Here is a 14258-nt window from a genome sequence, read left to right as displayed (position 1 = left end):
ACCGAAAGATGACTAAGATTAGTTACTTCTTTCTCATCTTCTTCTTCCTTTTTTTTTTTTTTTAAGAATATATGTTGTGTGAAACGATACGTTTATGTTATTCTAGTTAGACTGCTAATACATATGTATGTATGTACATAAATATGCTCACCCTCTGTAACGAAGACAAAGATGGATGCAGGCTTGGTATTGGACGCGTTACACGTGTAATTGCCGGTGTCCGATTCTACGGCCTGGCGTATCGTCAGTCGACTCTGGGTTGGTCCTGGATCGGTTTGTACGGTGACGCTGCCCCGCGAGGTGTCGTAGTTTATCATCCGGTTATTGTGATACCAGAATACGTATTGCGGCGGCGTAGGGCTCTGGAAGCAGAAGATAAAGAGAACGATTTCGTTTGACGAGCCTGCCGGGCTATGTACCACTATATTTTTTTTCTATCTCTTCTCTCTCTCTCTCTCTCTCTCTCTCTCTCACTCACTCACTCACTCACTCACTTCATCATTCGTTTTATACCGGAAAACGCTGTACCACGTATGCGCACACATATGTTATTACTTTATCGCGAAACTCGACGATGTATTCTCGTTTCTCGAGTGAGCAGAAGCGACTCGACATCGAACGTTATAAATTACTGGACAATTTTGTATTTGAAATGTTCTCTCTCTCTCTCTCTCTCTCTCTCTCTATGTATATCTATCTTTTTTCATTCGACAAGACACTTTACCATCTTTGTTTTTTGAAATTAATATGTCGTTTACTCCTGCCTCTCTCATATCGGTCTATCGAACGTTTCTAGGACACTAGGAAATGCGATGGAAGCGAATCGACTAGCATGGACCTCTTTGATAATATCACCGTGACGGAAATAAGAACATTAATAGGATGAAAAAAGAAAAGAAGATGTGATAAAAAGAAAAACAAAATATCGAGGACATTCGCGTGTTCTCTTGCAATATGCATAGATGCGTGTCGACAATATTAACTCTAATCGTTCCACTTAGGTCGATAACAACGCGATATTTTTTTTGTCGACCAGTATTAAGAATAGTAATTACAGATTTTTCACCTCGGAAAATAACGTGTTCTCTTGACAGTAGATATTCTATTTCATACCTTTTCATATAAATATCTATGTCGTGCGCTGGTCGTTCGTGAAATTTTTCTTTGGGTAGAAATCGCAGGGAGTTCTGCATTAACGATGGTTAAAAAATCATTCTACTTCATGAAATATACATGAAAATCGGAGGTCCGAGGCCACATTGAATCTTTTATAGATCGCGTCATTCCGTAAACTATCAACTCGCATCCGTTAAATTTAACTTCCAATTAACGTGTAACGATTCAAATTGCACGAATATGTAACATATGTGATACGGCATAAATTACGACTATGTCGTTCTATCTATTCCTCATTGGTACACGATCTTTCGTGAATTCACGATTTTATTTATCATCGACAAATAGTTTCAATAATAAATTTTATAATCTCTCGTTGATGATTACAACCATTGAAATATCTATGAAATAGAGCCTGCTAATTTTATGTACTCTATATGCGAGATGAAAAAGAACGGACGACTAAAAATCATTAGAGGTAGAGAATCTCGCTATCTCTATGCGAGATAAAACGCATTGAAAGGATTCTCTCTGTAATTTGTTTCGGTATAGAGGTACATATGTACTTCTATACTTAAAGGGTACACGTGGAGTTAACTTGAGCGTAAAAGAATGGCCGGTTCAGAGAGAATCCTACGAGCAGAGATTTTCGCGCTTGACGGATCCTGGCAAAAGAGAAAAGCATGGAAAGTGGGTAGGTCGGAAGAGCGCGCATTCTCGCCTGTTAAATGTTCCTTCTTTTGTTTGTTACGTTAGTTAAGGTACTAGCCCTTAAGCCGACTCCAGCGGTTACACACTACGTTGTAGTTGGACTTTATGAATATCCCGTTCCGCGCCACGCTCGGTCGAGTTCTGTTTCATTCTCTCTCTTTTTCTATTTCTTTCTTCTGCTTAGTTATTATCGATTGAAACAACTGTACTCGAGGTAAAAAGTATACGTGTTTACTTGTTTGTACATTCGTATACGTGTGTACGCATGACGAATAACATCGTCACTACAAAGGGATTCATAAAGGAATACATACAGAATATCGATGTAACATCTATTGGGAATATCGAGATCCGAGAATAGACTTTGCAAGTTGTAAAATTCAACGAGAGGAATTTAATATTGGGACAGAAATACGAGCATACTCTACTATAGACTTAATTTTATCAAGCACTAATGGATACACACGAGCGAGCTCTTTCTAAAAAGCGAGCGGAATGTGAAAATTAACGCTCCTGTTACATACGGATATGTACGAGTATATATGTATCTATATCAGGTACCTATATATATATACCTATATATATATGTGTGTGTATGTATACATATATACAAGGAAAACTAGTTTCTTCCATTTCCATTCTATATATTGAAATGTTAATCTTCTTACGTTAATCTCCTTATAGTATTCCATCGTTATAGCAATCCTTAATCATGTATACTTATTCTTCTATTTAATGTTATATTTCTAGCATATATCCTTCCTTTTTTTTATGTTAATAGACATGGAATATATTTCTTTGAATATATACATAGTAAACGATAAAGAATGGAGGAATAACGTGAAGAATTGAAGAGAAGTGAAAAATAGGCGAGATCGACGTGAATGACGATAGCCAAACAAAGGAGGAAATCATGGTGAAAGGTGAGAACGATTAATTGGCCTCGTCACCACGTTTTATGCCAACCTTATCTTTCTTTAATACGGTAGTAGCGTGAAATGCACAAAATGGAAACGGACAAATTACTCTTGACAAATGGAACGAGCTTGGTACTCGGCTATCCTTCTTCTTTTCTTTCGTCTTTTTCCTTTTTCCTTCTTCTTCTTCTTCTTTGGATGGTCGTAGAGGAAGAGAAATAGAGATAAAGGGCTAACGAATAAAACGTTTCGTGAGCTCTCGACTATAGCCCCGATGTGTTCACGGTTTATGGCGAGTATTGGACCAATCGCATTGTACATCCGTACCTTTTTATCTTTACCCGTTTTAATGAACGTTTGAATTTGAGGGCGTTAATTAAACGATTTTTAGATTAATCTTAATTCACTGCAGACCGAACAGGATGGTATTTATATTTGAATATATCATTATAGAAGGATAACGTCAGTTGTAAAGAATTTCTCCAATAAAAATTGTTGAAGGATGATAAAATAATTTCGCTAGAGTTATCCTTTCCCTTTGACATATATGAAAAAATCATTTTTCGCGAAGGAGAGACGAATACAATGACAGAGAAAGAGAGAGAGAGAGAGAGAGGGAGGGAGAGATATAGAGAGATAGAGAACGGTAGAGAAAGTTCGAAATCTCCTGTCCTCCGAGAATCCCAATTACGTAGGTCCCCAAAGAGCTTTACCTTCAGAATCGGCGGCATTGATATATGAGATTCGCCTTGAAAATCGTATAGTTGCGTTTTACGAGCCAAGCTAACGTTCCTCGCGCGTTACAAAGCGAAAAAAGAGGAAAAAAGAAAGGAAGAAAAAGAAACAACATTTTTCCTGGAGTTACGGAGTTTAAAATAGGCCGAATAGGAGATCGGTCGGTCGGTTTTCGATTAAAACGAAGAACTATAAATTCGGTAGCTTTCGAAAGGAAATCGAGCCGTCCAATTTCCGAGCGATCGAGTCTCGCCGAGTACCACGGAGTAGTCTCGCTTAAAACGCGAAAGCGGAAGTGAAAAACAGGTAGACAGAAAGGACGTATACGGGAAACGCGATCGCTGATTCGACCGAAAACATTTTTCGCCGATCGCTTTGTGCGTTTATTTTTTTGTTTTTTCCTGCTCTTTTGTTTTTTTTTCGTTTTTTATTTTTTTTTATATATATACATATATAAAAACTCGGAGCGAGTTTCAGTCCAAAGATAGATCGAATTACTCGGTAGGTGTATGCAAACAGCAGGTGTTCTTGCGTCAGCATACACCCTTCCGTATCACTACCACCACCACTACTATCACCGTATCACCCCTTTCTCTTGTTAGTTTTCACACGAATTTCCATCGACTCACGCTGCAGAGTTGCGTGTGTCTCTCTTTCTCTCTCTATGCACCAATGCACTAGCGTTCATTCGCTCGCGAACACACGCCCATATCTACCGTAAGTTCGCCGAGTTACACTTGCCTGTTTTGCAAGCTCGAGGGGCTTCCGGATTGAATCGGTATACGAAGCGTTAGCTTTTAACTCTCTCTTTCTCTGGTGAATATATAGACATATACGCACAGAAATACACACTTCGAAAAACGCACACGGGCGCATCAAATAACGACAAAGACACTCGGATACTCGGTATTTCGAATTAATGCACGGTTCAACGGTCCTTCGATATTTTCATCGAAGTTATCAGTTATCGCCGCTCTCTCGCATTTATCGTTTCCTACCATGCTGCCCCTTTCCCTTCTTCTTCCCATCTCGAACTTGCAGGTGGATCCTCCTACGCGATCGTAACTCGCTATCGATTTCGATCTCGATTTTTCTCTCTCTCTCTCTCTTTCGAAAAAAAAATACTTACTAGGATTAATCGGACGATCGAGATAAATCGAGTACCGAGATACGTGGAAGCTCATATACGAATGGCTGGAGTTTAAATAGCGACCGAGAGTTGTTGATTGCACGAATTTAGAGTAAATATCACGGTTTGGGTTGGGTCGGTGATCGGAAATCCAACCGCGGTTTTCGTTTATCTTTTTTTTATCACTTCCCTTCCTCGTCCCTTTTCCCCATCCTTTAATTATCATCGGAAAAAGTCGGAATAATATATGTATTCATATAGATAGTTCATTCTCGAAAAAAGATATGTTTTTTACAAGTGTCTGAAATATATTCTTGTTGGATAATAAATACGTGATGCAAAAAAGGAAGAGAGAGAGAGAGAGAGAGAGAGAGAGAGAGAATTCGAGTATTAGGGATAAACGCGTTTGTTCGTCGTTGCCTCCAGTCGTATTCTAATGAATTGTTTCATCGTAGAAATTTACAGAAGCTCGGCGGTTAGCCTCGAGGTTAGTCCTAGTTCCTTTGGATGCTATCCAAAGTGAAACGAGATGGAGATATAGAGAGACACGTGGGAAGACTTAAAGGGCTGCGTATTTGTAATCTCGAATCTTATGCGGCTTTACAGGTTAAGTCAAACAAAGCAGGACGATAAGGAGCCCTTCACGAAGTACCTGTCTCGTATCCCGTATACGGGACAAAGGACGAGATCTTGGTAAACGATCGTTAATCGATATCTTCCTTATCGATTCTACGATAAATTTCAAGGAGTTCGTAGAAGGAGGGAGAATTAATTTCAGGGTTGGTGGTACTTCTAATGCAAGGACAATGCACGAACTTCTTGCGACTAGAAGTATGTTCTTGTTTCTCTTAGTCGTGGTAAAAGTCGACGCGAAAACGGCATTGTGCAGTTCCACGTGTGTACGCCGTTTCGGTAATTAGTGAGAGAGCATTACCCTCAGAGTGGTAGTACTTAACCCTCAAACAGTCCTCTCACCAAAAGTTACAATTATTAGGAGAATGCAGTTGGCAGCTTCAAAGCTTTTCCCTTTTGAAAATGGTCCTTGAGCATCAGGCATAAAGGTCGTTTCTCCATTTTCTTTTTTCTTTCCTAATCTCGTTTAGATGTCTTCTCATCTTCCCTTTATATCCCTTCTTAAGTAAGATACGGTTGATCATTCTCTCGCAAATTCACATAGTAGAATCGATAAAGGGGATTCTATCGAGGGTCTAGAGAAGATTTCTCGGCAGTAAAGTCTTACCTCGAATGAATACCAGTTTCAAATCTCTTAATGTTTACCTTTGTGAATTCCCAGGAAGAGAATAATCAGAAGTAACGTTTTATTTGTTCACTCGATTAACTTTCCCTTTTCTAGAGAGAGGAAGCAAATTAATATGTCTAACATAAGTCACAGTTAAAGTATTTCTGATGTGATATCCAAATTGGGGAAGATTATACGAAAGATCCTTGATCAGAATTGACTATAACTCGAACTAAAAGTCGAATTAGAGAAGCGAATGGAGATTAGGAAGAATCTATAGCGATGGTTCGTAATAAGGGTGAAGGAAGGACGAACTAAGGCGGATTATAACAGACGTGGGGCGGATAGTGGTGGTGCTGGTGGTAGTGGTGTAGTATCGTGTGCCAAACTGTCCCTCAAGTTTTGCTACGTCCGAAAGGAAATTCGATCTCGTATACCGCCGTGTCCCTGTCCCTTTCCTCGTGTCTCTTAGTATACTACCGTAACTGTCGCGACATCCACTTAACTGGATTTCCGCTCGCTGAGTTTAGCGAAGATTAGCAATTCGACGCCCGATAAGAGAGGGTCGGCATCCTCCTCGTCTTCGTTCTCGACGTCTCTCTCTCTCTCTCCTCTGACTCTCCTTCTTCCATCCTCTTTGTTGGTATGCATCTCACCCTTCTGTGAGTCTCCTTACCCCAATGGTAAAGAAGGGTTGGAGTAGTCGTGAGCGTGGATCGTTGTACCACCCCGTGTACCACCCCATCGTTCCTTCGACGTTATGAAACGTACGCGGTATAGTGGAAACGCGTAACAAAGCGAATCGAGAAAGTTCGCATTTATGAACGGCCTTTTACGTCGAGAGTTTTACGTCGATTCGATCGGAAAACTTTCACGGTTAGTTCTTTCCTCTCCTCTCTTTCTCTCCCTTTTTCGCTTTTGCTACTTTTGAAAGTACGTACGTCCTGGTATCGTTCACTCTTCACCATTGTGCACGCATTGAGCGTTATTGCTATTGCAATATTATAATGCTGCTTCTTTTGAGCAAACCGAGAAACGATAACGATGATATCAATATTATGGAAAAATGTATTTCATATTTTTATTACGAGTATAACGGAACAATGGAACGAGTCATCGTTAGTGAAATTGCATATGAATATATGTATACCTATTATTATTATTATACATATTTTCCCTTTTGTTCCAAATGATCGATATCGTTCTCGTAGTTGCTGACAGGAATCTGGATAAATGATTACCTACATCGATGATGGAATTAAAGGTGAGATAAGAAAGGATATAAACTCAACGTTTTATCCGAGAAGAAGCCCAAACTCCTATCGTCGAATCCTGGTGCTTTTGAGACATTCTATATTTATCGTTCAATAAGAACCTATATAGATAGCCAATGGCAATCCCGTGGATTCGGGGTAAATGGCGCAAATGGAAATTTATGATCGTTCTTCGCGAGAAATCGTTCTTTTCCTGGGGCGAGAGAGAAGACGTATAAAAACTTTGTCATCGTTCCTCGAACGAAACTAAGCGTACTCGTAGTGGATTCCAAACGCTAGCCGCGAGCCGAAGCAGCTTTTTTACACTCTTGCGTTTTACCCTCGTAAATTTCTACGGAGAAATATAAAGAGAGAGAAAGAGAGAGAGAGAGAGAGAGAGAGAGAGAGAGAGAGAGAGAGAGAGAGAGAGAGAGAGAAAAGAAAAAAAGGAAAGTTCCTAGAAATAACTCATTCGTATTCGGGAGAGAATTCTAAAGGGTGAAAGTTTCGTCGTCCATTTGAGTTAAAATTCCACATTAAGCTCACCTCGAATGATCATTATTACACATTTAGTTAGATACGGGGAAGAGCAGAGAAAGAGAGAGGCATGCACGGAACTTGTCATTAATTATCGCGTTATTGTATCTTGCGGTTGACGTAATATCGACGTTCGTTGAAATTTTCGTTCGAAGGTTGGAGAACTGATAACACGAGTATTTTTTCCTTCTTCTTTCTTTTTCTTTCTTTTCTTTTCTTTTTTTTTTTTTTCATCGGTGTATCGATACCTTGGCACATTGATTTTCAAACGTAAAAAAATCTTGACGTGGAGCTCTATTTTTGTACTTTTCAAAATCAATTTCCCAAGACGAACGATCGTTACAACTTACATCGTCGCGAAAACCTAGCGAAAACTAGCTTTGGCTGGGAACGAATTCCAATAGCAATCTCGTTCTCTCGCGAGATTCGAAACGATTCTCGATACGACTCGAAGGAGTCGTATTCGAGATACTTTTTCGATTTTAGTTACGGTAATGTCATCGATCGAGAATAACGATCTTGAACTACCTCTTGCCTGTGGATTCTGAGATGCGAGTACTAGAAACCGAAATGCGAAAATAGTTCGTTCAAACTTTTCGAAACAAAGAGTCGAATTTCTAGTGCGAGAGCTCGTTTTCGACATACCTCTTTATCGTTTTTTCAAATTACATGGCTTTCGTTTGGCTCTTCTGTTTTCTCACTTCACCTTTTCTAGATCAAACAAAAACTAATCTCTAATATCAGGTTGCACGATCTCTCATAAGAAAATTTTCTTGATTTCTCGAGTTGTAAAAAGTAGAATAGCGCAATGTGTGCGACAATTTTGCGAAAAGGGAGTTATCGATATGCCTGATTTCCATCTCCGTCTAGTTTCCTTACTATGGCCGATTGAGTTTGATTTACGTTCTCCTCGTTTCTTGAGACCCTTTTTCGTATATAGAGTACGCCGCGTATAGGGCGTATCAAAAATAATATTCGCTCACCGGTTGCACAATAACCGGTATCGACTTTATGGCAATTTTACGTCGTAGCAGGTGCGGCACGTAAATTTTGACTAGCAAATAAAATTCTTACGAAGGACGCAATGATATGTTCTTTCTTCTTCTTCTTCTCCTTCTTCTTTTTTTCTCATTTTCTTTTTTTTGTTGTTCTTTATAGTAACAACAGCAACGACGATAGATCTCGATTATTAAAACGTAAGAAATTGAGTGAAGATTTACGCTAGGTCGAGCGAGACATCTCCGAATGATACTATACTAAACTATTGTCGAAACCATTGTCGAGTAATCCGATGAGAAAAGTGCGTCGGTCATGCGTTAAAATCCGGCTTTATTCCTTTTGCTCGATAGTCAAGACGACAACGAGAAAGACGATGGATTCGCAATTTCTTCCTTTCCGTCGTTCCATCGTTGGGACGTCGGAAGACCGATTGAAAGCCGTGAGTCGTTGTCGTTGTCTTCTTCGTCCTCGTTGTCGTCGTCGTCGTCCACCAGATTAGTCCTCCTCGCTCCTTACGGTCGTTCTTTCTTCGGATTATTAGAAAAGAAAAGGAATTTATCCCCTACTTCCTCGATTCGTTCGATTTTTCTTCGGACCATCCATCGTTCCTGAAGCGAGCTTAGGAGAGTTCGACGATGGAAGAGAATGGTTGAGAGGGTTAGAGAGGGTTATTCGAAGAGAGAGGGTGAGTTCATATCGAGGACTTTCTGTTGCCAGGGCTGACTTAGCCGAAAGTTCAAACGCTATCTTGGCTTTAAGGCTGCTATTACTCCTCACTCGAGGATCAGCTTCTGAAAAACGAACGGCTGCGTCCTTGCGTGCATGGACCCTGAGACTTATGAGGAACGAGTACTACTTCCTGAATAGTAACCGGATATCGCGATTCTCCCTTGGAGGACAACATCGACTACCATACCTATCTCGTAATATTTCCAAATCCTTTCTCGAAAGATTTAACATCGCTTCGTTTCGAAGTTTCGAAGTTTCGAAAAAGGACGAAAGATTCTTCTTCATGATTTTTGTGTTTCTTCTTAACCAAGAACTTTTGAGAGGAGACAAACAAAAAAATTCTTTTTCGTTTGTTTTTCTCACTATTTTCTTAACACGATCGATCTTTCAAAGTTAACGCTATCTATCATGAAAATTTGACGAACTAGTATTTCTCTTGGGAGGGGAGCACTGGATTGGACAGGCTTGTACTCTTATTTGTAATTAACTTACCGCTTTTCCACCGTGGAATTTTTAAGTAACATCTCGAATGATAACGCTAACATGACGGAGGTTGTGGACTTCGCTAATTTGAAATTTTAATCGCATAATTTAGAATCAATTTGAAAGTTCGACATCGCCTTGAGGGAATTCTCAGTTTGCTCGCTTCGAAGAAACGATTAAAACGATTATTATTAAAAGATCATCTTCCTTCTTGTCATCGTCGATGTTATTCATATAGTTAGTTTTCTTTTTCTAGTTGAAAAGAGAAATGAAACTCGTGGTGAGTTTTTGTCCTTTGTAACTTAAGAAAAACTCGAAGGCTACTTTGTACACCTGCGGTCATTAATGGCGTTGGTACTTTTTCCATTTGACCGAGTTTCTCTTTCCATCAGTCATGCGTTATCCATCCGGGCTTATCATTGTATGACAGTTCTACGTGTGGAAATGTGACAAGCCAATGATATCTATCTAGAAGTAAGCAACGAACCAATAATATCAGTTTTCTCATCGTCGTAATTATTCATAAATAATGAAAAAAATCTGTTAAAGCGTGATGAGTGATTCTTAATTCAGACATTCATTACGTGAAATTATTATAGAACAATGAACAATTATTTAGGAAATTTTAAACTTTGAGAATTTGCATTATTCGCAAAATAAAACCATTATATTGAGAAACCTGCTATCATCATAAAATACATTGATATAGATCAAAGAAATAATATAATAAGAGGAAAGAGAAATTCGGGATTACTATGGAGAAGGAATTAATGACCGCTAATGTACGTTTATCTTTTTTATTGAAGGATTAAACTTAGCTCGTATTTCGAATTGGTACCTACACGTTGGCAGAGTTAGCGAAAATTTGTTGTAAGCTATACTTCTTTCTCGTGCGAACGAGGCCAACCGGTCGATATTATTAACGAGAAAAACGGGCAAGTTTTCTTTCTCTTTTTATCTCTCTTTCATGGAATGCAATGGCAACTACACGAGCTCCTGCTGCTGCACCGCAATGTGTAATGAGAATTTTGCTGAAAGTTTAATTGGGTCTATCATAATTTCGTACGACGCGATCAAATCGTGGTTTAATCAAGCTGCGGTTCATTACCGCGAAGCTCATGCTCCGTATTCGTCTTACCGAATTTACCTCTTATATAACTTGTTGCCCGAATTTACCAAAGCTTTTTATCCTCCATAAATTTCATTTTCCTATCGTCAATATTCTTTATCTCTCGTGTTTATCTATCTACGTACCATGAATCATTCTTTTCTCTTCTCTTTTTTATTCAGTAAGGCCATTGTAAAAGCTTATATTCGAATAAAAGAGAAAAAAGAGTAAAGCGCTTTTATTATTGTTGTTATGACGTTTGCATTCTTTGAAAGATTTTTAATTTCGCGAAAGTCTCTTTCATCCTCAAATACGCACGCACACGCACGAACGCACACGCACGTAATACACGTACGTCTTTAGAAAATGATAGAGACATTGGCTTATTAATTAATTCGACAAAGATTTTATTTTTCATTTAACGTTCTACGATCTTAAAAATTGTTCACCGATAAGAGCGAAGAAAGTCGTATCGTTCGTTGAAACGATCGACACGGTACGTAAGTAGCGATTAGGGTATTCATTGTCAGATTTAAAAGAGACTCTAGTGATTTTAGCAATTGGAATATTGAATTTGAGCTCGAACGGTCGGATATTAAGGGTAGGCTTTGTCGGAAGTACACTTTCTAACGACGTTAGAGAATCGTTATCAGTTTCGGTTATAGAAAGAGAATGGCCTTCGAACAGGGACTATTACTTTCGACGTTGACGAACGTTTTGTGTCGCCCGGTATCTCTCTTTCTCTCTCTCTCTCTTCATTCCGCTCCTTCTATTAATCTGCCAAGCTCTCGTATACTTAAGCGAAACTCGTTTAACGAATCCACGAGAAAAATTATTTTCTTGAACGGTCGGACAATTTCTCGAGACCAAGCGAGAATTCTTCCCCTCTGAATTTTCAATTAGGATTGGACTCAAGATAACTTCTTTGACCGATGAAACTCATGAACAGGCGATTATATTTCATTTGATGGATGACGGCTTGTTTAACGTTCTCTCGAGAGACACGAATGTTTCCTTCTATATCTCTATATTTCTATTTCTTACGGAGATTTTGATTTCTTCGTACAAATTAGTTGAAGATTAATTTACCAATGTTACGGCCATGCGCATTTTCATTTCTAGTTGAGGGAAAATATTCGTTGCGTATTTCAAGCTCAAAAGTATTAAATTCTCGGATAGCTTGACGCGAGAAAATCCAACGAAACGTAGGTAAAGCGAAAAACTCGAGCTAAAGGATTAAGAGCTTACCGTTCTTCTCTCACAGCGACGACAACTACGACGATGACGGCAGACTTGAAGTATTTCGTTCTCGATGAAATTTATCGATTTATTTTCTATTTATTTACGTACACGTATCGACGAGCGTTTCTTTCTGTTAATTAACAAATAAGTTTTTTTTCTTCGGAGCGACCATTTCATAGGACGTAGTTATTAAACGAACAACAATGGGAAAATAATAGGACACTAATAATTTCTTTCTCTTTTTTTTTTATATTCCTGCACTACCGATGTCCATTCGTTTAATTAAATAGCTTTTTCCCGTTCCTCCTCTTGGTAATAATGTATAGATTTTAAAGAATTTATGGCCGATAGGAAATTAGAGCTATCGTTTCGTACTACCTGTGTCGATCGTTTTTAGCTAAATTACAAAATTCATAAGCGACCTTCCGATACATTTGGACCAAACATTTGTCAGTAATTTTCTTCTACTTTGTTTGAAAGATTTATGATTTTTTTTTCCAAGTTTCGATAACATGGTAATACGATAAGAAATATTTAATTTATATTTTATTACCGACACGACATATATATACATATCGCATAAATTTAATACGTATGAAAGGCTAACATCAAACGACTATACTCCGTATCTCCGCAGAAATCGTTTGGATAACGAATAGTCCATGGTTCGTTCTTCACGTTTATGCGGCCATCAGAGCGTACAGAATTTCCGTATGCGGTAGTAGATTACTGGCATTTTCGAAAATGCATTCACCGCGCCAAATTTTCGCGGTTTAAGCTCCGAGGGAGAGATAGCATAAGCTCGACCGTTCTCATCGATTGTTCCTCGGCCCTCCTTCTCATCCCCTGGGATTCTCCATTGTGTATGCAAATTCTACGCCACGTCGGAATCGCCGTTATAAAGTCCTGTGCGCGTGAAATTAAATGAAGAATTTTCGTTTGTTTGTTATAATGTAATTTTCCGTATGCGTACATATATAAATACATATATACAAAAATATATATATATATATATATATATGTATGCACATATATATATACATACATATATATATATATACACCTATACATACATATACATATACGTGTGTGTTGTGTGCGTGTGTAAAAAGAGAAGGAGAGAGAGAGAGAGAGAGAGAGAGAGAGAGAGAGAGAGAGAGAGAGAGAGAGAGTGAGAAACACGAACGAAGGATTTTGTCGGAATGGTTTAGGAACTTATTAAGTTCTCCAGAAGAAATTAAATATTACGCTGAAATTCGATGAAATCGGTCGAGGGCGGGTTATTCCGATACGATCGCTCGCTTAAAACTCCACTCGGCAACTTATCTTTAGGAACGATCGAAATGTTCGCCGAACGACGATGCACGTTTTGTCGTATTATCCTTAAAATTGTATGGTCGCACTGGGAATCAAGCGAGGTCCTCTCGAAGGATATAAGCGTACCTGGTATGCCAAGCGAAACTAAAAGGCTTCTACGAACTTCTCTGGGAGAAACTGGGATTCCAGAGAGAACGTTAAAAAGGAAGATATATATATATATATATATATATATATATATATATAAACATAGAAAGAGAGAAAAGAAAGACAGAGAGTGAGTCAACTTCTTAGCAAGCTTGTATAGCAAAGTGGAAGCTTTACTACCTACCGAAAAACTCTGCCTTTGGAGTATTTTATTACTCAGACCGTTTTTGCTTCACCCTACTCTCCTGTGTCATCTCTAATTCCTAAACAATATCCCTCATTGTTTTCTTTCTCACTTACTTCTTCTTCCTTTTTGAATCATTTTTCATAGAATAAGAATCTATATCAGAATTGTTTTATTTCCTTTGCTCATCGAACCTTTTATTAATATTATGCGATTATCGTTATGTTTAACATAAATTATATGAATTTAATAAAAATCGTTTTACGTATTTATGTATAGAATGGAATTTCGAATATCTAGAAAAAGGCAGAGAAAGAGAGAGAGAGAGAGAGAGAGAGAGAGAGAGAGAGAGAGAGAGAGAGAGAGAGAGAGAGAACGATAGGAATAGTCCGAAAATGCGTTCACAATAAA

At 38.6% G+C, this 14258-nt stretch overlaps 1 protein-coding gene across 3 annotated transcripts in view; it reads right to left on the bottom strand.

Annotated features, from left to right (window-relative positions):
- LOC127073131 (zwei Ig domain protein zig-8) overlaps positions 1-14258 on the bottom strand; it is a 178318-nt gene that overhangs the window by 10956 nt on the left and 153104 nt on the right. For 2 of the 3 annotated variants that reach the window (XM_051014246.1, XM_051014247.1), the window contains exon 6: positions 152-362. In XM_051014246.1, the coding sequence (XP_050870203.1) occupies positions 152-362 (211 nt within the window). Of the gene's footprint in view, positions 1-151; positions 363-11250; positions 13106-14258 lie in introns of those variants that run through there. The other variant, XM_051014248.1, reaches the window with a different exon arrangement.

The sequence above is a fragment of the Vespula vulgaris genome, chromosome 2, assembly GCF_905475345.1.
Source record: "Vespula vulgaris chromosome 2, iyVesVulg1.1, whole genome shotgun sequence".
Lineage (NCBI taxonomy): Eukaryota > Metazoa > Arthropoda > Insecta > Hymenoptera > Vespidae > Vespula > Vespula vulgaris.
The sequence above is the reverse complement of the archived record's forward strand: the minus strand, read 5'-3'. Positions and strand labels throughout refer to the sequence as shown.